Source organism: Neopsephotus bourkii, unplaced genomic scaffold, assembly GCF_033783945.1.
Source record: "Neopsephotus bourkii isolate Nb327-2 ecotype Australia unplaced genomic scaffold, CSIRO-AGI_Nbou_v1 NB_1634, whole genome shotgun sequence".
Taxonomy (NCBI): domain Eukaryota; kingdom Metazoa; phylum Chordata; class Aves; order Psittaciformes; family Psittacidae; genus Neopsephotus; species Neopsephotus bourkii.
Genome location: NW_026902109.1, coordinates 10,193,092 through 10,218,014, shown reverse-complemented (window position 1 = coordinate 10,218,014; position 24,923 = coordinate 10,193,092). Strand labels below are relative to the sequence as shown.

The window sequence follows — 24,923 nt, the reverse complement described above, 5'->3', positions numbered from 1 at the left end:
AGGTCATGTGAAGTACAGCCAGAACTATTACAAATTAGTGGTCTTTGTCATAGGCCTTGGAATTAATTCCGGGGGACAGAATATGCTACAGAGATCTCTGCTTATTTCCCTTTGGGTTTTGTTACAGACACAAGTTCTACAAAGTTTAAGCTCTGCATAAATCTGCTAAGCTCATAGGCTGCGTAACACTGCGCTCACTATCAAAAATACAACTTTACTGTAGTCTAATGAGGGGCTTGAGGGCTGTGATAAAACCCTAAAATATAATAATAATCACACTTTATGCAGCATGTCCCTAATTTTTTAATGTTTATAACCCTGCTTATAAATACCAGAAGAGTGATGCTGAGAAGGAAAAATATTAGTGGGTTTCCCCCTCCCCCCCGACAGTCCCTGCAGAAGTCATTTATTTGCAGTCACATACTGATGTGCATGCTCAGATACATCTTTCTGAAGCCTGTAGAGTTTTGTCTAAGCAAGAGCTTCAGAATGTGGGTGTAAATAAAGAATGTCAGTTTTATAATGAGAAGGGTGTATTGTGGTATAAATATTGCAGATCACATTAAATAAACATGGTCACATATGACCAGGTATCTATTAAATGAGCACATCACAGGAGAAGTTAATTATCTAAGAGTGTAACTAGGAACCATTTAGATTCACTGGAGATTAAGTTGCTTTATTTCTGTTTATCTTTCCTTTTGAATAGGCAGTAGGCTGTTGTGATGAAGAGTCCCTAGGCAACACAAAGCTTCAGCTCTTTATCAGCTCTTTCTCAACAGTAGCTTGAAGTTCTGATAAACCAAAAATTTTCCTCAAAGTAATTTTGTGCCATATATGTTGCACAAAAATGTATTTAAGACGTAAAGGCACAAAATATTTATGGTTCTATGCTGTTCAGGGGAAGGAAGATGACTTACATGGTAAGTATGTATTTCTCACATTAAACCTCCAAAAACAGTACGTATACACAGATTTCTTCAAAACTGGTTGCTAATGTCAGAGACTAATATCCCAGGGGTAACATATAACTTTACTGTATCTAAACAAGATTTTTCTAGACTTGAAAAGCTATTGTGTTTTAGTGCACATGCAAAAACATTAATTCTGATGGAATTTGATTTTGCTTGGGCCATGAAATTCATGAGGAAGGTTTTTCACTATTCATTCTGTACAATATAATCAACATTGCAAATGCTGTTTAGTTAAGGATATGTTTGTGCAAACTGCTCTAGCACAAAGAGCAACTGATGAAGAAGGATTCAATCACATAAAATTATTGAAAGCAAGATGAAGCAAATCCCTTTAAATTACTTAAGTATGCTTAAACCCTTTAATTAACATATAGCAATAAATATTTCATCTTTAACAAGCCTATTGGGAGCAGTTGCTTAAACATCTATTTCTAGTCATGGGGAAGTATGTACAGTCATTTTATCATGTTCTGTATTAGACAATTTTATCCTCTGGATGAAATAACATCCTCTTTATTTTATCCACAGCAGTGGAAACACTCATTTGGGGAAATACACTCTTTCTTCAAATATGGGCAAACATACTCTTTCTTCAAATGTGTTTTGCTTTTTACCAATTAAGTTTACCCTTGCAAAGTCCTGCCCAGCACACAGTGATGGTTCACATTTACTTGATGGCCTCTTCTGTGGAACTGACTTACTGCAGATACGGGACCTTTACTGGAAAGCTAAGCAAGCTTACTCCAGTCATCAATGCAGAATTAACCTCATAGCCAGGTCATTTTGGGAGACTAGCGAGAAAACCTGAGGACTTCTTCATGGCACAGCCAAGCCTCTGACAGGGGATACTAAGGGTGTGTTTTCAGGCACCTTCCAACATAGACCTGAACTTTTTCCTTTACCCCATGTAGCATCACAGGTGCAGGGAGAGATCTGTGAGACCACTAAACACCGCTGCCTTTCAACCAACACCTTGTGTAGGCAGCTGTTCCACTGCAAGGCCAACTAAAATGCAGTCACTTAAACCACTACTAAAACAAACCCATTATATTGATAATGACTAACATCCATCCAAGGAAAAGAATAGAGCCAAGCTGAGCTCTTACACAGGGCTTCTTCACTGTGATAGTCTGAGCACACCCTCCTTCCTGAAGGGGCGAAGAATACAAAGCAGGTTGGGTAAAACATGAGCAGGAAGTTTCTCTGTGCTTTTCTGTGAGAGTATCGATGAATTTATGGGTCATTGAATAGGAAGTAAAGATTCCTGCAATAGAAATTATATTTCAGTGTTTCACACAGCATCTTTAGTGATGACTACAACTGTTTTCCCCTCTAAACAAATTAGATCTCCATTTGCCATTAATGACTGCATCACTTAAAAGATCACAAGGGAACCGCCTGGTGCACTTATTAATAATTGAAAACTTTGAAAAAAATCTGTGAAACATTTTCAGTCAAAGCTAATAAATCACTAAAATATTGCTTCCTGAAAAAAAAAAATAATCCTTTTATTCTTTTATTACTTTCGGATAATAGGCTACATTTTAAGTAATGGCTTTAAGAAAAGCACAAGCTGAGAGTTCAGAAGTATCTAAAATCAGAAGTGGTTTCAACAGTTTTCTAAAAAAACAAGAATTGGAAAAGAGGCGATATTCATCTATATCATTCTCGCAAATATGCTGAATTCTATTTCAGTTCGCATGCTGTTTCCTAATATCTTCAACTGATGATTAAGGAAATGTACCCACTTAATCTCTGCCCTTGTTCTGCATAAACATGAATAAAAACGTTCAAGAATCATTTCTTAATCAGCATAGTCCATCAAATCAAGGCTCCTATTGCTACAAAACTGGATTTTGCAGAACTACTAAATGACCAAGAGGAACAAAAAAAATACACAAAACTTTTTGATCAGAGATATTAGAAGTTTTGAATGCCTTTTGCCATTTAACATTTCAAAGTTTCATATTGTACTTACTCTATTTAGTAACCTTCACTATCCAAGAACAAGGGCAAAAAAGATGCATACAAAATTACCTTCATCTGCAAAGATTTTTTGAGTGTACTATAATGATCCATGTTTTCATCAGCACAGACAGGTTGTATGACAGGTACTCAGCAAAGCCCAAAGATCAGCAATCTTGTCTATAGGACACAGAGAGAGGGAAGAGCAGCAGCGCAGTGTATCTGTCCCAGCAGATCTCACCTGGGAATAATGGCTGCAGCCTAGCCAAAGGCAGGTCATGCTTCACATCCCCCAGGGAAAGAAAATTGATTTTTAAGGGGTTGTTTTGTTGCTTGGGTTTGGAGAAAAACAAACAGACCAACAAAATCACAAAACCTCAAGCAACCGAAAACATACAAGTAAATAAAAAAACCCAACAAAACCAAAACCCTCATGCATTTCTCTCCCACCTTTCAACTCAAAGGTTTCCTCACCTTTTCTAAACAAACCTAAGTGCACTTGCACTGAAAATGGCAGTATTTTACATCCCAAGCAGCTTTTGCCAGTGGCTTGCATCAGAAATCCACAGCCACACTACAGGTTCCTCTCTAGGACTCAAAGTCCTCAGAAGCTCTGACAGTAATTTGAAGGACAGTGCTCCCTTCACCACAGGGGCAGGATGAGACACCCCTACCCAGCTCCCCCAGCCAGGTCTTTTACCTGCCCTCACAAAAAATAAGTAGCTGTGATCCTTCAGCCCCCTTTCCCTCCTGAGTGTTTCCCAACAGCCATCCTCAGCTTCATTCACTATAGCTTAACTCTGTAACTTCCTACTACACCATCCTTCCTACTACAGAAACAGCCAACAATGCCCCATAGAGCATAGGAACCCCCTGCCCCACTGCAGGTGCCCAGGGGTCCAGCTATTAACCTTCCTTCTGGGAAAAGAAGGCAAAGTGTTCAAAGTATTTAGAGGATGATAGCAAACGAGACAGAGACAGAACAGCTGGGCCAGAATAGGCCTGGCTGATTAAAACAAACTAATCACAGGCAGCATTTGCTTGGCTATCCTCACACAGGCAGGTCAAATCAGCCGTAATTATGTGGTCACCTGTACTGGGTAACTTGTTATCCTGGCAGGTGCCCTAACAGCCCCCCTATTGAATCCCCGTACCAACCTGAGGAGATACCTGTAAAACTTAAACATAGTGAATTCACAGAACCAGTATACAATAGCAGACTTTTGTCTTTCATCCTGATCAGACTTTTTAACTTTACAAAGATACTTCATGCGCTTTTAGGGATCTTTTGGCTTTACATGATTTCTTGAGTAGCCATCTACTTAATGTTTTAAAAAATGTTCAAAGTCATCTGTGCCACTGGCAAAAAGCTAGGTTGAGCAACACTAGTCTTCCACACCTGTGCAAAGTTAATAGCAACCAAAAAGACTTCTTTTGCAAACAGACACATACTGTGTGACACCTGTTTAACAGCAATCAAAAGGACTTTTTATTGACAGAGTAGTGAGTGTATGTCTAACCAAAAGAAAAAAAGCAAAACCAAAATAAAACGAAAAAGAAACAAACAACCACCTCCAACACACATTCATCTACTCAGTGGAAACAATACACGCACATTCCTGTTTCTTGTCTAGTCTCATGCATTAAATTTTACCTCCTAGAACATGTGGAATGGTTCCCTTTCCAGAGAACAAGTTACTCTTCTGCTCTAGCAGACTGACTCCAACTGTGTCATGAGCAGAGTGAAGGTTTCCACCAAGCACACCCCCACTGCCAGTGCAGTTCATCAGGCAGCTACTAGGAAACAAAAATAATCCTGTAACAGAAGCTGTTTGTCTTAGCAAGTCTTCTGCTGTTGTAGGCATTCATAACATGGTATCTCACCCACAAATATACGATGTGATTCTCACATTTGCTGTTTCTTCCTTGTGAGTTATTAATCTGTGATTTGAATTTCAGCACAGACTATTTGCAGAAGAGGCCTATATATTACTACAGTCCTTTTCAAACACTCTACAGAAATTAATTAATTGATTGCTATTTAGAATGTAAAAAGTATTTAACTTGTCAGCTAGTTCTAACAAGTATTTGTTCTCTGTGAGATCACAGAAATATTTCTTAACCTGGTTTAAAGCTGCCATTACAGTAATTTGCATTCATTTTTAATAATGCACTATTTAACATGCACCTATCTCTCTGTAAGAAGTCTTTTATTCAAGGGGCCTTGTTGAAGAAAAGCAGCAGAATTCTGCATATAAGTATAATCAATGCATTTAGCAATTTATAATGCTTTAGTAACCTTCTGAACATTTACCATCTCATAGTGCAGGCAACAGGAAAGGTAATTTAACAGAAACTTACGCAGAATCAACATGCTTAGACAAATGAATTCCAGTGTTCAGAAATCAGATAAATTAATTCCAGTCTGGTTCTGATATGTTTTAAATTCTGCTTGAAGTAGGAACGTGTTCACTTATTACTTTAAAAAACTAGAATAAACAAAATATTCTAACACAACCTCAATGCTAGTACCACTTTTAACCCAATGGGTTTGTGCAATCATCTTTTTTTTTTTGGTCCAAGCACTGACTCCCTTGCTGCTACCACATTTAAATAAACCACTATTGAGGAAACAAAAAGAAAACAGAAAAATGACCTGCCCTTGCAGAGTGGAATGCTAATGCCAACGCTCAAAGGAGAAACTGTCAAAAAGAACAGCCATAACAGAGAATTCTGGGTTTGCACATTTTTATTTTATTAGGGTTTTTTACATTCTTGATGGATTTTTTATGTAACCATTATGCCACAATCTATGATACACAATGAAAATGGAAATCTGTCATTCACCATTAACATTTCTATGTTAATTTTGTTTTTGACGTATACTGTGGCACAAGTGCATTTATCATATTTCATGCAGCACTGACCTGCCTTATGCAAGCTGAAAATACAATAAACAGTGCCAGCAATATTTAGCTGCACTCAATTTTTGCCACAGAAACAAGCATTCATAAAAGCATTAAAATACTTTGGGTGACGGCTATTATCAGCTTAACGTTTTGAGCTATAGAAATGGACAAGAGACAGCATTTGCTGCTGTCAGACGCAGTACTTCCCAAGTTCATTAGGTTTCAAAAGTCTGAATTAGCTTCAATGTTTCAACCAGAGAAAAAGCCCAAGGCTATCAGCCTGATTTTAAAGGACACTACTGAGTTACATTAATATTAGACCAAGTTTGGTTGTGGATCCCATGGTAAGTACTTTACCACATCAGATTTATGCTCTGAAAGGAGGATTAGTTTTTCACCATCACATTGTCTCCAGGCCAAATAAAGGGACAGCATAAGGCACACATCCCTTTTTGGTAATCTGCTTGGACAAGTAGTACCTGATCTTGCTATGAGTTTTTAATACACCTTTTTATTTTGACAAGACAAGAAGATTTCCACCATCACCCGACACTGAATCAGGCATAAACTGTCAAGGCTTATTATGTCACAGCCGAGACAGCAGCAGCAGGGTAGAAGTTACTGCCAAGAACACAAGTATGTCCCAGGAGCATGCTCAGGCCGGGGAAGTAATTGGACATGGGGTTGAAGTCTCATCTATGTTTTTTCCACTCACTTCTTATGAGCGGATGCTCAGCAAATCTAGCATAACCCTCCAGGCACCACATGGACACAAGGCCCTTGTGCATCTAGTTACTGCTTCCTGCTTGCAACAAAGTCATGTCCTCATTCCTCCACATCCTACTACACCACTTACTCTGAGCAGTTCCCTCTCCTAGCCAGCAGAAAGAAGGGAAGAAGTCTCCTGCCACTACATAGTCTAGTGTTGCAGAAACTTGCAGTCACAAGGTTCACCCAGACTCAAGTTTTCCTGGGGCAGAGGGAACAGGACTTCTGACAACACTAGTTCAGTGGTGCACACCTGCTTTCTAGCAGCGCGGAGGAAGCACAAGCAGTGTTACCCTGAGAGCACCTTGCTGTGCAGTGTCTCCCAGGAAGCCAAGCACTCCCTCCCTCAAAGAGGAACAACCCCTGCTGTTCTGTCCCTTCCAATACTTGCTATACATCAGCCACCTTACACAGAACCAGCTCTTGAGGTTCACTTACGTCACTTATATCAATAAAAGTATATGAAAGTACATGGCAATTGATATCCTAATTAACAAGTAAACACAAAGGACAGAAGAAATCAATTACTACTTGTACAAAACCACAGCATGTGCCTTTCATCGATCAGCAACTGTTGCTTGCCCACCTTCCTCTTAATATATAAAAGCATGACTAAATCAGGAATTAGCACTTCAAAGTTGAACTAATATCTGCACAGAGATGTGAGGCAAGGATTAGAACTGGACAAAGCAGTGAACCCACTTCTTGTTGCACAGACACAAGATTCCTCATCCAAACATGATCTTTTTATGGATGCTACCAGTCTCCACAGTTCCCTAATAGCACAGAGCAACAAAGGAAGCAGCCCAGGGAGTACGAGCAGTTGGTGCTGCCACGTCTTACTTTTGCAGTCAGGTGATGAATTACTCTGCTGATCACCAACTTCTCTGTCAGCTCATGTGGTCCCGTGTAGACTTCATTGTCTGCTTAGCTACATCCAACAAACTTTCTTGGTGACTTTTATTTCTGCCTTCATCACCCTCTTCCACCTTATACCTAAGTGGTTCACACCACTTTTGTTTTCAGCCATAGTTTAGCAGCTTTGTAATGTGACTGCATTTCCATCCTCCTCACATCACCACCTTACCATCTCCTTCCAACAACCACAGCCAGTACATTTCTCTGTGAAAGCCACCTACCAACTCTTTGCTTTTTGGTTTCATAACTCCTCTCCAATATATCTAGAAATAATTGTCAACCATCTTCCTTGTAACAGTGTATCCTGTTTCCTTCGCAGCTTCCAAACGTACTCTCCTCTTTTTTTATTTTTCAGGGATGTGCATAACTATCATGCTGTCCATGCCTGCTCTACTTACAGTAATTAGACACTGGCCACAGACTGGAATTGGAGGCTTACTGGGCTAGACTTGCTGAGCAGCCTTGGATACGACACTCTCTTGTGCCAAAGAGGTCCCAATCTAAATAGACAAGTCACAAAAACAGTGGAAAGTAAGTTGGAATTACTTTTTTTCTTACAAACTGGGGAGTAAGGTGCAGATTAATGAAGTCAGGTGCTGCATTGTTTTATCTGGTAGAGAAATACATGATTTTATTATGTATAATTTTATGCCAGTAATTTTCCCCACTTTTATTTACTCTTTCAGATGCAGTGATTTGAGAGACTACTAGTTAGAGATGGGTCAGTGCCCTGCAGTTAGAATGTCTTTCCCTCAAAAGCCTCCAGGTTGAAAGCTGTATCCAAGAACCTTCTGAGCGACACCAGATGCGTGTTCTTGTTGCCTGTGGCAGCTGCAGCAGCAGGCTCTCGGCCAACATACCTTTGTGACAAAAAGAATTGGGCAGACAAACAAGGTGAGAAGAGAGACTATTTTGACACTAACAAGCATGACAGCATGCTGCTATATGCATTCAAGTCAGCTTGGCAGATTTGGACATTTAATCATCAATCTTTCTTAAATAAAAATCAATCTAAGCTGTAACATCAGTTATACCTTCTGGTCAGCTTCCCCCTCTTCCCCCCTCCCATCAATATTAAGCTGCATCTTCTCCCCCATCCCTCCCAAGGCAAGCTACACTGTCTCATAATTAGGTAAGTTGCTTTTGGCAATGAAGACTCATTCCTCTGACAGCCGCATGGCCAGATCCAAGAGTTAATCATCTAAAATAAATGCATAGGTACCTAAACTGAGCTCTCATAAGAACTGTTTCCTCCAGAAACCTAATATTTGGAGTGAAAATCTTAAAAAAGACAGAACCTTAGACAAGAAAAGATAAAAATATGTGAGAGCAAAGTGCTGTGCTAAATGGCAATAAATATAGAGCTAATCACTACTGATTTTCTTTTAGAACTACCAGGAGGAGCCAGATATGCATGATGTATTTGTGAAAGTCATCTACACTTTTCCCTCCTTCACCCAAGAAACCAAACTCACAGGTTTTGATTCATGAAGAACATGACTTCCCCGTAAATAACATCCTCACAAAAACTCCCCCAAACCAGCCAAACTTAAAAGCAAATAAACCAATCCAGGAGACAAAGCAATTTTTCTCATACCATATAGGTCGAGTGTGGTTCACAATAGTGCGGAAACGAGGTTTGACATAATCATAATATCCACTGTTTTTGTGTTCCTCCTGACACCAAACTAGATCAGCACCTGGATACTTCTCAAGTTCTTCTTTCAGCAAGTCAAAAGGGAATGGTGATATCTGGAAGGAGAGGGTAATAACTGGTAAAGCTTTCTCCTACATGATGTTTGCCCATGGTAGGAAGGCCTTTTATCCATCAGCTCTTCCAACCACCCATTACAGTTAAGCACTTAGTACCTAATATACTTGCTACATGTTCTTTAAAGTGACTTGTATTTCTTTAATTGACTTCTTGCTGTCAGAAGTGAATACACATATATCTTAGACTTGCACCAGTATGAACAGAAGTAGGTGATAGTCCGTATCTCCTGTATTCCTACAGTTTTCCTAGTGAAGTCCTTAATTAGTGAATGATAATGTAGCTGCAAAGTGTACTATTCACAACATTTAAGCATAGTAGATTCAACATACAAATTTCAGGTGCCACTGTATTGTAACCTTCACTTTGTTACGTTGTTCTGGAAACCTCATCAAGCTTTCTAGATCTCGTTGTCCAGTATACAATTTATATGTTCCTTTACCACAGGGACATTAAGTAACACCTTGTAAGATGCAAAGTGCTATAAGAATACTATCACCATCCTTTCTGGCAAGTTTTATCTATTTAAAAGCATAGAAACCCCTTGCTGAAAGTCTCCCCAAAGACTGTCCTTCTGAGAGCTCACCTGTTCAAGTCTGGTTATAGCTATTTGCTTCTCCAGGTCTTGATTCTTTCTCTCTTTCACCAGATCATAGTAAACTTTTCCCGTGCAGAAAATCACTCGCTTGACATCATGTGGTGCATGGGCTGCCAGCCCGTTCTCAGGAATCACACGTTGGAAAGTGGTACCTAGTTAGAATACAAATTAGAAAAGTGCTCTCAGAGGAACAGACATTGCAAAAAAGCAGCCCAAGAAACAGTCCTTCACTGGGCAACCAGCAGGTTGCAATGGTTATGGGGTTCTGCTGACTCTCTATTCCTACTTTTCAGATAGATAATTCTGCTACAGTGACTTTCAGCAGTTTATTTTCAAGAAGTTAGAATTAGTTTCAAGAAGTTAGAAGATTGTCAATAATCCACTTGTCACACTTCACAAAACATACTGAAGAGCAGCTTCTTTTTTTAGCTTTGTGTTGTGCATTACACCTTTAATTTTTAGTTTATTGGATAGCCCACCTTCGCTTCCCTTTTTTTTCAGAGAATTTTAGTGTGAGGTGTTCCTGCCCATGGCAGGGGTTTGGAACTTGACGATCTTAAGGTCCTTTCCAGCCTTAACTATTCTATGATTCTAATTACCTGAAATACTGTTTCTTCTTTCCAAGATGATCTCAACCATTTAACACTAATACAGGTTTAGAAAATTTTAGAGCATTATTATATAAAAGCATAGCACATATTCATAATGCAACTAAATCTGGCAACTGCAGAAATATTTACACAAGCATACATATTACTGCCATATACTTATGTGATTTAAACGTCTGTTTGAGAGCTAGAATGGCATTAGCCAGAAGAAGAATTAGCACAGTAATGAGCCACAAGTGTAAGTGATAAGATGCAATTTCAGATGCATATGCTCAATGCTAGGTATCTTTTCCCCGGTGATATTACCTCCCAGGAGGACAATTTGCTTGGGATACATGAAACTGGAAGAGGAACTTGATGGTCTAAAAGATCCTTATATGATTGATTAAAACTATTCCCACAGTAACCAACTGCAAGGTAGCAGACAGCAACATGACCTCCCAGTCTGAATCAGCACACCCACATACCAGGAGAATAAGCTCCCATTCGAACCATTTATCTTGGGGGTAGAAAAGCAGCAGCTCAAATATATGAAAGAGGAACTGATTTATGTCAGAATTATCCTGTCTCACTGAACAGCAGAATTCATCATTAAAAAAGACTGAATCTGTGCTACATTGAGTCAGCTGGAGTCAATCTTCCTCTCCTCCTCAGCTTTCCATTAAAAATAGAGCAAAAAGAGTTAGCTGAGAGTCAACAGTACTTTACTACTTCCTTGCCTCTTCAGCGGGAACATAAAAGTATGTCAGAATTCAGTGTTAATTAGGAGTTTGGCCACTATTGAAGATTAGCCTGAAATAGAGGGGACTCCCAAGACAAAATGACAAATCACAATCCCTACAGAATTTCTAATCTGAAATCTGTTGTGACATGGCAGCCACAGAACTGAATATTGTAAAGAAAAATGTGCCCTTCATTCTTCCAAATAGGCACAGTGTGATTTCAACCTATCCATCACATATAGAGGGTGCAGATAGCACACAAAGAACAAGTCAATTTTTGTATGAAGAGAAAGTGCAGAGGCACCTAACAGCCTATTGAGGGGAACATCCCTGCAGAGAGGGGAATGCACTTTCCACTGCCTTTAAGATTAATGATTGGTTATAAGACAAGCCTCTTAAAATTAAGAATCCATACTCAAAAGCTGATTTTTCAGCAAAAGTCCATGCTAGATCTCACACACCAGCTCCACAGAAATTATACCAAAGGAAAAGGCAAACTGTCCGGAGCAGATTCCCTTCTTCACAGCCTGACACATGACTTAACATAGCTAATTATTTGTCCATAATACTTTAAGGTGACCTACCAGACACCATTTCATCAAAACTGGATTTAGCTTCTGGATGCCTCAGCAGTGACTTGGGTGTCAAAATAATCAGCTGTAAAACAGAAATTTTTCCCAAACTCAAGAGCTGCTTTATCTACATTATTATATGCAACATTTGTAGCACTGTTCATACTAAACACACAAACTGAACATGCTACAGATCAAATTAATGTGATTAATGAACAGCAAACACAATATTTTTTCTCCTGTTTTGAATGCCTAGGAAGTTTCAAAATTACTCAAAAGATTGGGGTAGTCCACTCCCTTTAAAGGTTCTCAAGAACTACTGCTTATGCTTCTTTTCGAGAACAAAATAAAATCACAGGTATGAACCAGTAAAACATCCAACAGTTGTATCTTATGTTTTTGAAGTTACACCAATTATATGCAGATTATAGTCACACAACCTATTAACTACAGTGTCTTGACAAGCTCATTTGAAGGCCTGAAAAGCCAGAAAGAAGTAAAACTGAAAATCAAATTTCATAATTGTAGCACATCAGAGCTGAGTTTCATTCCATCAAATCAGCAACTTCAATCTGTGCTAAGATTTTTCACCAGTGATTCTTTTCTTTTTAGCAGTATGCCATATGCAAACACCCCTCCTTATATGAGGGTTAATATACCTCGAATAACCAGGTCCATTATAGTAACTTTACCGGTTTTCTGAATGGCAGCAAGATCTGTCTTCTGAGGACGTGAAAGTAATTGGCTGGAGTAGAACAATTCACCACGATCCAGTTGCATTCATACAGCTGGGAAACTTCAAACTGCTCACTGAACTCCTGAGAGAGACATTAAAGGCATTATAAAAAAAATGCCTACAGGATCAGAAAAATGCACTGGAATGGGTTGCCCAGGGAGGTTGTGAATGCTCCATCCCTGGCAGTGTTCAAGGCCAGGTTGGACGAGGCCTTGGGTGATACGGTTTAGAGTGAGGTGTCCCTGGCCATAGCAGGGGGGTTGGAACTTGATGATCTTAAGGTCCTTTGCAACCCTAACCATTCTATGATTCTGTATTTCTGACTCTCAGCAACTCCATTCCTAAAAAATACTTCAATAGCAGATTCTGATGAGATTGTATGATTAGCTAGGGAAACATCCCCACAAATCACTCTCTTCTGTTTCTACTTCTACCTAAAAATGTATGTAAATAAATGCATAAACCTCCCATTAATTTCAGCAAGGTGGGAAGCCCAGGAACAATGGGCGAGGAGGACTAGGAATTCAGTAGGTGGAAGACACAAAATATAACCCCTTTGAAAGAATCTTAAAACTAGAATTCATTTTTTGAGTGTATAGATAATTCTCCCATTTTTTGGCGTCTCGTCCTCTTAAGTTTTTTAACACATAAATTTCATGTTTTATATTTTCTGTATTTTATGAATATAGGGTGTTTTTATTCATATCTATGTACATATAAATTAGGTAAGCATATATGTAGATAAAGGTACAATGATCTCATTACAGACTGGTATAGCAGCTAACACAATTTCCTGGTCCATGGTTAGAGCTCCTGCCTTCTATGATGAAATTTATAACTTGCTTCATTGTGTGCAATTGTCAGTGCTTAAATGCTGTCAATCAATCAGGTCTTTATTCTGCCAGTTCACTGACAAAAATTACTCTTAGTTGAGAAGCAGCATGGCTTTGGAACGATCATTGCCCCAAGGGTAACAAACTCGGGGCCAAATCTGAAACATGCATTTTATTTTGCCTGTTTTTAAATTGGTGGGCTTTTCAATTAATGTATAGCAGAGTTTTGTAGGAAATCTGCAGTGGGAAAGTGGATGCCCAGTATCCTGTAGAGCTACACAATTTGTCTGTAAAAATGAATGACCAGAGTATGCAGGTCTTAGCTGAATAAAATTTAGTAGTTTCTTATTTTCATGCTTCCTGCAGTATAATTTAGCTCCACTGCAAAAAGCCAGGAGTAGTCTCACTTGGCTTCCTTTAGAAATTAGCTAGAGACACCCCTTTGCAGTATGCACAGCAATATAAACAAGCAGAATCAGTGGCCCTGAGGAACAGCCATAAAAAGATCATGCTGCCAGTGATTAATTGTATGTGACCTCAGCTTTGCAATGAAGCAGCACATACCTCATACTTTCATTACTTTTACTGGGATCAAGTTAATGTTACATCAAGTTCTGAAACTAAATCTTGACCCACTATACCTAGCTAAAAGGATGCTTCTTACCAAAAAATATGTCTAAAATGTGAAGAACAAAACAAGGATATAGCCTTTGACAAATCTACTTACCGGATAAGCATCAGAATCATCATTGCTCATCTGCAGAAACCTCTCAGGCCTGGCTGATGAATGCTCTGGACCCTAGTAAAGGTATCATTTAAAATGAAATTAAAAAGGCACATCATCAATTAGATATCATTTCAGGTCACTAACTCATGAATACCTCCTGTCACCCTGGCAGCTCTGCACCAAGCTGCACACCTGCCCCCCCAGTCAAAGGGCATCAATGGCAGCAGCAGTGAGAAGACACAACACAGGACTGGAATTTTTTGTCTTTCATAAAACATTTTCATATGAGAAGATAAAGTTTCATATGGATTTCCAGTGCTTTTACCAGCTGTAAGTAATTTCTAGCCTCAGTATAGCTGCACAATGAAGACGAATGAAAGGGCAGTTGGGTCCACGTGGGCAGAACAATGACCTTGCTAATGCAGGGCAGAAAGGATCAGGAGGAATGTCAGGAAGAGAAACACCATGTGCCTCAGCATATGCAGTGACTCATACTTCTTTGGACCAAACCACACTTGCATGCTGAGCAGGAGGAAGTACAGTTAACTGCCCACTATCTTCACTATATTAGCAACAAAAGTGGAATCAGGATCTTCCTCCTACCACTGTTCAGTGTTCGTGCAGGACAAAATAGCCTAGATGAATGCTTCAGCTAGAATAAATCAAACTACATGTACAGATTATCTGGCAAACTAACTTATGATTAATTTCTGCTTCTTCGTGTAATGTAAAATACCTTTACATTCCATTCTGTCAAAATACTGAACATTCACAACCACTGTCTCACTAGCAGTACCTAAAGTAATTTCTTTTAGTGACAAACATTGTTAGATCCATTCAATACTAGCAAAACACACATGCTGGTCACAGAATACACAGAAACACACATGCTGGTCAGGAATAAGGGGTGTTTCAGTATCTGTTATCTCCCCTCTCATGTCCTTGTTTATAAAGGATGAGAGAAAGCTGTGAGGAGTACAAGAATGCAGTGTGTTTTTTTATTTATTGCTAATGCTGGCAGCCTTTGCTTGCTCAAGTGACAGTTACTGTTAGGAAGGACTTTCATTTTGGAGACAGCTGCAAAGTACTTTAACCTGAAGACATAAAACTATTACACCTCAATTCTCCCCACAGCTACTAAGCTAACGATGTTCATAAACCAGCTTTTTTCTTTATACAGCTACCTCTCATCATAACTTACTCTGCTGAAACCTTAACATATGATTTGAAAAATCACTCATACAACACATCATCCTCCCTGATTTTATGTGCAGGACTCCAGAGTCCAGAGGATGGCCACAAAGATGATCAGAGGGCAGAAGGACATCTCCTATGAAGACAGGCTAAGAGCTGGACTTGTTCAGCCTGAAGTATCCGGGGAGACCTGAGAGCAGTAGTACATAAAGCGGGCCTATAAGGAATATGGAGAGGCACTTTTGACAAGGGCATGTAGTGATAGGACAAGGAGAAATGGCTATAAACTGAATGAGGGGAAATTTAGATTAGATATGAGGAAGAAGTTCTTCACTGTGAGGTATGTGAAGCACTGGAAGAGAGGTTGTAGACACCCCATCCCTGGAAGTATTCAAGGCTAGATTGGACAAGCTTTGAGCAACCTGGTCTAGAAGAAGGTATTGGAAGGGTTGAAACTAGGTCATCTTTAAGGTCCCTTCCAACCCAAACTATTCTGTAATTCACTATTCCATGGGCTAAGGGACTTCAAAGATAAAATACATGCCCCCTGCAACAAAGGAGTAACAGCCAAGAACTATGCCTGGCACAATTACTCTTGTGAAGTCTGTCTCCACTGTTGAGGTGCCGATCATAGATGGGTAAGGGCTCGAGAACAAGAAGCAAACATGTGCAAAACTATGGCACACAGTAACAGTCCAATATTGCAATACCTCTGCTGCATAAATCTATTTGCCGTAAATCAAACCTACACGAAAAAGTACAACCTATACATGCACAAACATAGTGTTTCACAAGCACACTGAATTCAGTACGCTGGAAACTGAGATGTTACTGGCAAACAATTGCAGGAGGGACATGTGAGGCTTCCCTAACATACACATATATATGCTGCCCCAGTAATAACCTCAATCCAGATCCTCAATGTTCACATCCATCTTTGATTTCTCTGCTGACACTGCCAGTCAGATTGCTAGCAACTGCTGCGTGGGATGGGGTAGGGTTTATTTCTACTGCGACCACCTACCCAGTGAGGCCCATTCTGAATCCATTAGCTACTTTCAGATGAGTCCCCAAGGAACCATTAGGCAGCAGTCTTTCAATCACAGCCAACTTGCCTGTGGATGCATGACCTAGAGGTGAAGGGATCCATACCCCATTACGAATCCTCTCCCAAATCATTCTGCCCCCAACACTGTAGTTACAGAGAGTAACACTCCTGTAATGGAAAGCTCATCTGGGAAGATAACAGATTTCAGTAGGCTGGTGGGATTCTTAAATACTCCAAAACCACCTGACACTAGTAGCAAAATAAGCATGTTTCAGCAAATCCTAGCTGCCAAGTGGCTAAGATTAACTGTATTGTAAGCAGCAGAAAACTAGCTCCCTTCAGCTGAGTGCTTCCCTGCAGAGGTCCACCCCTCCTGCTGAGGGCACAATCAGGCTGTCCCCTCAGAATTTGTATTTTAAAAATTTATTTTATCAAAACTCTTGTGAACAGCAATAGACCCGTTATTCTTTATGCACAAATGGGCACAGAAAGACATTCATAAGATATGAATGCACCCCGGTATATCAGGACAGGATTATAATTGCATGGAAATAAACTAAACTGTTTGTGAGAATGGAAATGACGCAGTTTGTAGTGAAAGGGTCTACAACATTTATACAGATGGAGACTGCCACTGTGGCACATACTATGATTTTCTTAGTAGAAGGCTAGAAACATACATGCATCAATTCATGAATGTTAATACATTTGAAAAGGGAGAAAATTAACCTAGCCTGACATGATGTTCATGTAATGTTTAAAAATAATTTAAAAGATTTGAAGAACAATCCTACTGCGGATATGAACTTCTCATAACATTACATACAAAGTGTGTTCATGCCCCTTCCCACTATGACACTGCCTAGTTCCTTCTGCAAGCCACAAAGAAAAGATTCGACAGCTAGTGGAAGCATTTTCCTTCTCAGAAAGAGGGAAATTTCTTATTATATCACAGTTACTCAATGTCAATGATTTTTGAAGAAGTTTTAGAGCTCTGTAATGCTATTTCACTGCAAGAGAATTTTGTGCAATTTAAACAGACCTACTTCATGCAAAATCAAACCAAGGAAGTAGTACTAGACACTAATGATTTCTTTCTTATTGTATGCTAAGAATCCAGCTTTCTACGGGTAAAAGGCTGCATCTTAGGGAAAGATACAAAAAAATGAGAGGAAAAAAAAGAAAAAAACTGGGGGCAAGTGGTACATGCCACTAAGGAGGACACAAAGCTAAGAGCTCTGAAATACTTCTCAGGTTTTTTTGGTTCTAACCAATCAATCTATACACATTTTTTCTGTAGCACTGAGGCAGTCCAACGTGCTGAATAGTGCCTTCCTCCCCCCAGCTTTGTATCACCATTAATCCCCAAGACATCTTTGGCTTTTACAGACACAGCAAAGGCACAGTAGCCAGCATTTATATCCTGCATAAGCCAACCAGTGGCCCTCACCATTCCTTCCATTCCATGTGGCAAGAGCAGGACGATCCCGTTGTGACGAACCCACTTGGCCTGGCCAGAGCTGATGAACTGGTCTATTATACACTGTGCTGTGTTATGGAAGTCACCAAACTGGGCCTCCCAGCACACCAGGGCGTTGGGACTTGCCATAGCAAAGCCAAGTTCAAAACCTGAGAATCAAACAAACAGAAGAATTAGGAAAGAAACAGACCTGCTGAGAATCCTGTTAATTTCTCATTAAAAAAAAAACATTATTAAAACAAAACCAAAATGAGAGCATGAGCTGGATTTTTGTAGCCCTGCTATAAATTATGCAGTTTTCAGTAGCAGCACTTGCATCAGAAGATTAGCAAATAACATTTTTCCAATCCTGACTCCAATCCTTCAAACTTTTCCTCAAGCATTTCAATATCATAGGAGTTTAAAAATGAATAATTACAACCTCTCCCTACGCTCGAACTTCAGTTTGATGTTTTCCTGAGAGCTCACTGAGGTATATACTATCTTTTCCTGTAAAAATCCACTTACAGTCTATTATTGGACTGTTCAAGAAGCTACTTGTTAATTTTATTACTTGCACAGCCCTGCACAACATTGTCTTTTTTTTTTTTCCCTCTCATGCAGGTGCTGAACAAAATTAATGGTGACATCCATCTTCAGTCAATAGGAAGGATCATAGTCTTCATAGCTTCAAGAAAGCTTGAACATAATAGGTGCATGGCAGATACGTCTGGGGCTTGGGTAAACAATCTTTTCTTTGGCATAGTTAAGGACCCCTTAGGTCTCTGCCTCAGTGGCAGAGTTGATCAGAGGGCTCTTCATGGGCAAGATATCACTGCTTCAGCTAGTGAAAGCACAAAGACATAACCTTCTCCCTCTCCACTCTGTATCAGATATTTCAGGTGGTTTACATAGCAGGTAAGTACAAAAATATCCCCAAACTTGTGCGGTTTGAACTGCAAATTCATCACTCCATACAGAGCAGAAGGGCCACATATTCCCACTTAGTACACCACGTCAGGTTAATACAGCAGGACAAACATAGTGCAGCAGCCCAGCTGACAGCAACTTGGGTGTTGTACACAGAGCAAGCCAGGCAGCTTGCTTTCCACTCTTCAAACTTGCCAAGGACCAAACATAACTGAAAGCTCTTGACAGCCCCCACGACTATCTCTTAAAAGCAGAAACAAATTTTTGCTCTCACTGAGAGACCCGCTGCAGTACAACAAAGCCCCAGCAGTGCAACACGTCCTGGGGAGATAATTGGCAAGAGAGAAAAGCAACCTAAACTGCAATGTAAGCTAGGTAATTGATTTCTAGTAGCTCTGCAAAGGTCAAAGATAGAAAACTACAAGGGTGCTTGCATACGCTATGCAGCCTCTACTGTGTAGCTTTAAAAAACAGGCAGAATTTTATGTCAAATCAAAACATGAAAACCTAGCTGTGTGCAATGTGTACCTGTCTCAGTTTAATGATCACGCTTAAATTTAAAGCATTTTTCCATACCATGTTCCACAGTGAACACCTAAATGCATTCAAAAATATAAAAATACGTATTTGATCTCTGCTCATATTTTTCTTTCACACTTTGATATAGCTAGGCCTGGAGTGCTGAGCAAACATCCGTATGCATACTCTACACCTACAGTTTTGAAATATTAAACCCCCCCAAAAATTAAAGCTCTCAGTAAAAAAGAGTACTACGTAGCACTGCTCTGGATGTTAAGGTTCTGACTGAAGGAAAATTGATTCAATACACATATAGAGTAAACATTTGCTGGATAAATATGGTTTATGTTGATTTTTTTTGAATTCTGCACACAATATAAAGATCTGTTTCCAAATACAGAACTGCAACATGGGAAGACTCCCACTGAAGGCTATACCTGCAGAGCAACTACCTTTGCTGTTGCAAGATTTTATTTAAAAAGCTATGATACTGAGTTGTAACTCTTTCTCGAGTTATGGATAATATTTTCTAGACCCATAGGTGGCTATAAACCAAATATAATCATAGGTCAGGTACCTAATATGCCTCCTAAATATTATGTATCAGTAAAATCCAATACTGCTTTGTGAGCACCAGTATTCAGTGCACTACAATACACTGTTGCAAAGCCATGCTAAAACTCAGAATCACTGGAACTATAGTTTCTAGCCCCGGCCAAGCCTACCATGCAACTCTTCTAATTAGAAGTTTCAGGAAGTTCAAAAAAACTCAGGCTCCATAGAAGATACAAGCTTAGCATCTTGACATTCTCCATACACAGAAGGCTACTCACAGGATCACCTGCAATAGCTGACATCTCCCATATACTTATCATTTGTGATTCATACCCTGGTAACTGGAGGCTGCAGTCCCTCTAGGAGAGCTCAATTTTTGCAATTCAGTGGGTAAGAGAATTACTTCAAAGAGAACTATAATACCAAACAATTATATAAGCAATAACAGAAAAGTACCTGAAGTACCTTTAAGATGGCCTGGCATTCCAAGCACTGAAAGAGTCTCAGGCTATCATGAGGCAGGAGAGAACATGTGGCACATACAGCATATGAGTTACTTTAATGCTGCCAGTGGCAGGTAACTGATGTAGCTACGGAGGAAGATTTCAAGATCAAGTCAAACCTATTCAGACTTTCTTTGTCCTTCTTCTTTTTGTTCAACTTTTACAGTACATTCTCTATCAGAGAGATACTGAGAGATCTAAGCTAAGACTGAGGTCTTCATGTGCTGAACGCCACAGACATACACAAGTAGTTACTTCTCTGAAAGCTTTACCAGGGACAAAAAAAACCAACCCAAACAAACAAATAGGGGCAGGGGGGGAAGAAAAAAAGTAAAAAAAAAAGGAGTGAAGGACAAGCATTCCTGCCTTTAAAAAATGAGAACTAATGAACACGTGGTTACAGAAAGTTTAAACTAACTTGCCCAGTTCCACAAGGAAAACCCTCAACAAAACTAGTGAGAGTAGTCATAAATCAAGGAAGTCCCTCTGTAATAAAAATTACAAGAAACATCCTTCCAACACTTGACATGAAGTTTTGACATAGATCATCTCTGCATGAAACTGAAATTGCTTTAGCTTTGCTCAACGATTATAGCTTAATTGGGACTACAGGATTTCTCCCACTCCAGGATCAGGCTCTTCAGCCAGTGTCAGTATACAGACTTTCCTGGAAGGTTAGCAAAGGGACAACTGCATGACAAATTAACTGTGTAAGACAAAAAGCAACAAGAGCTTCAAGTGAAATTTTTTACTCACGGTGAAAACAGTTTTACATATTGTTTTTATAGTGTGTCTTCACAGTCTACTCTGTTAATTTCAACCCAGCTTTTTGTTTACCAGCAAGAAATCTTTGAGTCACTTGGCTTCTGGATTCCTGAACTCTGAACAGTCCATCCATGACTCCAGCAGATGCTCACGTTCACACCAAAAGGCAACTAGGAAGTTAGAGGCCAAAAGGAGACCGGTAAGTCAGACAGAAGGCCCTTCATCTTTTGAGTCACCATGACAGTGCATTTCCAAAGAGGATGGCTTTTGTTGACCGTTCCTTTGGCCTGAGTGACCTTTCTTTCAGAACATATTTTAAATCTCTGTCCTCCTTATTTATGTGATTCTATTGTTTTTAGCACAATGCAAACAGTGGGGAAAAAAATACACAACTCCTTCAAGGCGTGTTCCCAAAGGTATCTGAAAAACAGATTTCCCTAGATAGGCCTGAATCCCATTCTAATTTTACACAATCATTAAGAGACCATTTCTACTGATTGGGTGACATGCTTGAGGAAATATGCAATATGTTCAGGACTTATTTGTGCATATGCTGCTCTCTGTAAGGATAGGGTAATCTAGCTTTTAGAAAAGAATGAACTGAGGTCTTGACAGCTTAGAGTTACCAATAATTACACAGGGCTTTTCAAAGGGTATGGAGCAATATGCTTATTTAAACCTTAGTCAGAGCACACACATAATCCTGTTTCATATGCCAAAAACACCCCTAAAATTCACGTTAAAAACAGTGTCATTTCTCATTTGCTACCTTGTTGTCACCTTTGTGCCAATAATCTCCACAAGGTGAAAATGTCCCAGGTGAAGCTGCATTAAAGGTGTGATCTTAACACAGATACCTTTTACAAGCTGACAGCCATAAAAATGTGGGAAAATATATTCAAATGTAATCTACACATTCTGATTAATATTTTGAAATTTGTTTTGCCAAGACTACTATTTCACAGAACATATGTTTGTGGTAAAGCCATCACTGGTACACCAGAACTCATTTTCCACCTGGCAAATGACAATGAGAGTTCCTAAAATGAAAGCTATTCCACCAGCGATTATAGCAAGGTATTCTGTCAAGAATTACTTACTCCTACCTGCACGTGGAGAAAATCATATATATATAGATATATATATATATATATATATAGGTGGAAAGTTAGGTTACAGGTTAACAGGTTACAGATTAACATACAGGTTAACAACCCAGGAGAAGGTGAGGCGCTTCTCCTGAAACGGATTTGTTGGGGCACCAGATGAGTCAAGATCAGGGAAGCTGACCTGAGCTAGAAAGACCCCACAGTTCTAGAGATGGGACATGAACATCAGGGGAGCAGGTTTCTACCCAGGCCCCTCAAGAAGGCTCAACCTCAGACCAGAGTAAAGGGTTAAAAAAACTGCAGCAGAGACTTGCAAACTTTTATTGTGTCTGCAGAGACAAGACCTGAACATTTCTTCAGAATTCTATGCAAAGTTTAAAGGAGTAACTCTTACACAGCTAGAAACAGAAAGGCTTAAGCTGTGAGGAAATCCAGCAACAAGACAACCAGGCTGCAAGGTGTAGCTTTCAAAGAATGACAGGTAAAGAATCTGCACACCAAAGGGTGGTGGAGCTACCAGCCAGCTCCTGAACACCAGCCAGCTGCTCAGGGCTCAGCACACCGGGGCACAGGGGACCAGGACCCAGCACAGCAGTTTGGTAAACTTCCAAACTGAGGAGAGAGAGGAAGGAAAAATACACAGCACTTGACTAAGGCTGCAAAACTAATGTTTTAATTGCTGAACTTCATTAAGGTCCCTAGATAACAGGCGCAGCAGAAATGCTTGTTTCTATTAGTCCAGTTCCTGCTGTGCTCCCTTACTGTTCTTTTCGTCACTCTGGAAGAGAAAGAGGTGTTGTCAAGCGAAGTGCCAGCTTACGCAGCATATTATGCCGGTTTTTCCCTCACACTACTTTTCATGATTGTTGTAAGAACTGTAGTTTTTCAATTAACATAAGTAAAACTACAGCTTATTTCAATATTTCAAAGTGATTTAAGGCATAAACATTAACTAATGGTTATAGAGGGCTTATCAGTGCAAGGACTTAATGTCAGAATGAGGAAAGTTACAAATTGAGATTTGTGCTATGTTTAACAGAAAATTTAAGCACAGGAACTAACAGAGGGAATGCACCCTCTCACAAACTCAAACACAGCCCAGGAGAAAGTGAAGTTAACACCCACCTGGTGGCTGACCCTATTAAACAGAAAGACTGACGCCTTCTAAGAGCTCCATGCAGATGCCATTGAAAACCTGGTCCTTGGTTACTTCAGTCTGTCATATTTCCCAACACCATTTCTGACAGATAACTGCATTTGCTACTCCCATTCTTAAAAACATGTTGTTCTGCATGAGCAGTAATACTACATATTTCATCCTAGAACTGTACTGTAAGAAAAGGTTAAATCAATACCTGTCCACCCCCCTTTATCTTCTTTTTTAAACATGACCTTCCCTCTTGAAAAAGCTGTACTCCAGGTCTCATGGTTCAGGAATTTGCTGAACTACACACTAGTCTCAAGTGTATCTTGCCTGCATGTTCCCTGGAAGTTCCCAATATGGGATGCTACAGCCCAAGACCGCTCAAAACTCCTACTGAAACCTGACAGAATCACACCTTGATGGACAATCAACACTGAGGGCAGTAAAGACTGGAGATCCCTTCAAGTGTTTAAAAAACAGGTAGCATGGAGCACCTGTAAGTTACTCTTGCTTTTCTCCTTCATCTCAATCAGCAAACAAACTCAGACAAACTTTTTAGCTTAAATGACTTCACACAGCCATCATTTATACTACCAGATGTTCAGACTCAGTAAAAGGGAAAATTTATAGCTAGATGAGTGGATGCACAACTAAATTGTAATAATCTGGATATAGCTAAAAATAGGAGACATAGGATGTCAGATAAAATTATCAGAGATTGTTAAATACTCTGATTTAATGCCCCAGTACACACACTCCACAGCTTCCTGTGTACAAAACATAAGCAACTGTTTGAACTACAAGTTAACAAGACTGCCTTAGTTTTATTTAGAAGTGAAATCAGTCTTGCCAGAGTATCGTTTTAATGGAGCAGTTACACCCCAGGTGTTCCTAACCAGCTCAACAATAACTTGGTGCAAAGCTCACAGCTCTGAAGAGACACCAGCCTTTGGTTTATGTACCTGCCAAGAAAATAATCTGTAGTTCTATCATACTGGGCTGTTCAATCCATTTTTACTTTGCTCTAATTCACAGAAACTAAGGGAATTCCCAAAATGCTTCTGAGGTGCTGCACATTAACACAGTCACAAATTAAATTCTTAACACTTTTTCTTTTCTTTTACATCCTCTTACAACCTTCTCAACCCTCACCAAATACTTTAGGCCACTAATCCCAAAGTCTTACTTGTAACAGGCTCATATAGTAATGTTGTGGTCTAAACCCAGCCAGTAACTCAGCACCACGCAGCCGCTCACTCACACTTCTCCTTTCTCCCCCCTGCCAGCTGGGACGAGGAGAATCAAAAGAATGTAAAATCCAAGAGTTGAGATAAGAACAGCCCAATAACTAAAGTACAATATAGTGATAACAGAAAGAATACCAACAATAACAATAATGACAATAATAGGAAATAACAAGAGAAGTAATGAAAACCCAGTAAACAGCAGTGATTCTCAAAACAATCGCTCACCACCAGCCGACCAATATGCAGCCCAACCCAAGCAGCAAACTGGGCCTTCCGGATAACTCCCCCCAGTTTATATACTGGGCATGACATGCTGTGGCATGGAATACCCCTTTGGCTAGTTTGGGTC

The 24,923-nt window shown here is 39.7% G+C and overlaps 1 protein-coding gene and 1 long non-coding RNA gene across 2 annotated transcripts in view; one reads left to right on the top strand and one right to left on the bottom strand.

Annotated features, from left to right (window-relative positions):
* Window positions 1–24,923, top strand: part of LOC133223239 (uncharacterized) — a 318,819-nt gene that overhangs the window by 194,674 nt on the left and 99,222 nt on the right. The window lies entirely within an intron of this gene.
* Window positions 8,164–24,923, bottom strand: part of OGDHL (oxoglutarate dehydrogenase L) — a 46,111-nt gene continuing 29,351 nt past the window's right edge. The window contains exons 16-22 of the mRNA XM_061373767.1: window positions 17,794–17,972; window positions 14,102–14,173; window positions 12,498–12,623; window positions 11,818–11,890; window positions 9,892–10,055; window positions 9,132–9,286; window positions 8,164–8,394 (exon numbers count right to left, since the gene is read on the bottom strand). Coding sequence (XP_061229751.1) covers window positions 8,271–8,394; window positions 9,132–9,286; window positions 9,892–10,055; window positions 11,818–11,890; window positions 12,498–12,623; window positions 14,102–14,173; window positions 17,794–17,972 — 893 coding nt within the window. The 3' untranslated portion in view covers window positions 8,164–8,270. The remainder of the gene's footprint in view (window positions 8,395–9,131; window positions 9,287–9,891; window positions 10,056–11,817; window positions 11,891–12,497; window positions 12,624–14,101; window positions 14,174–17,793; window positions 17,973–24,923) is intronic.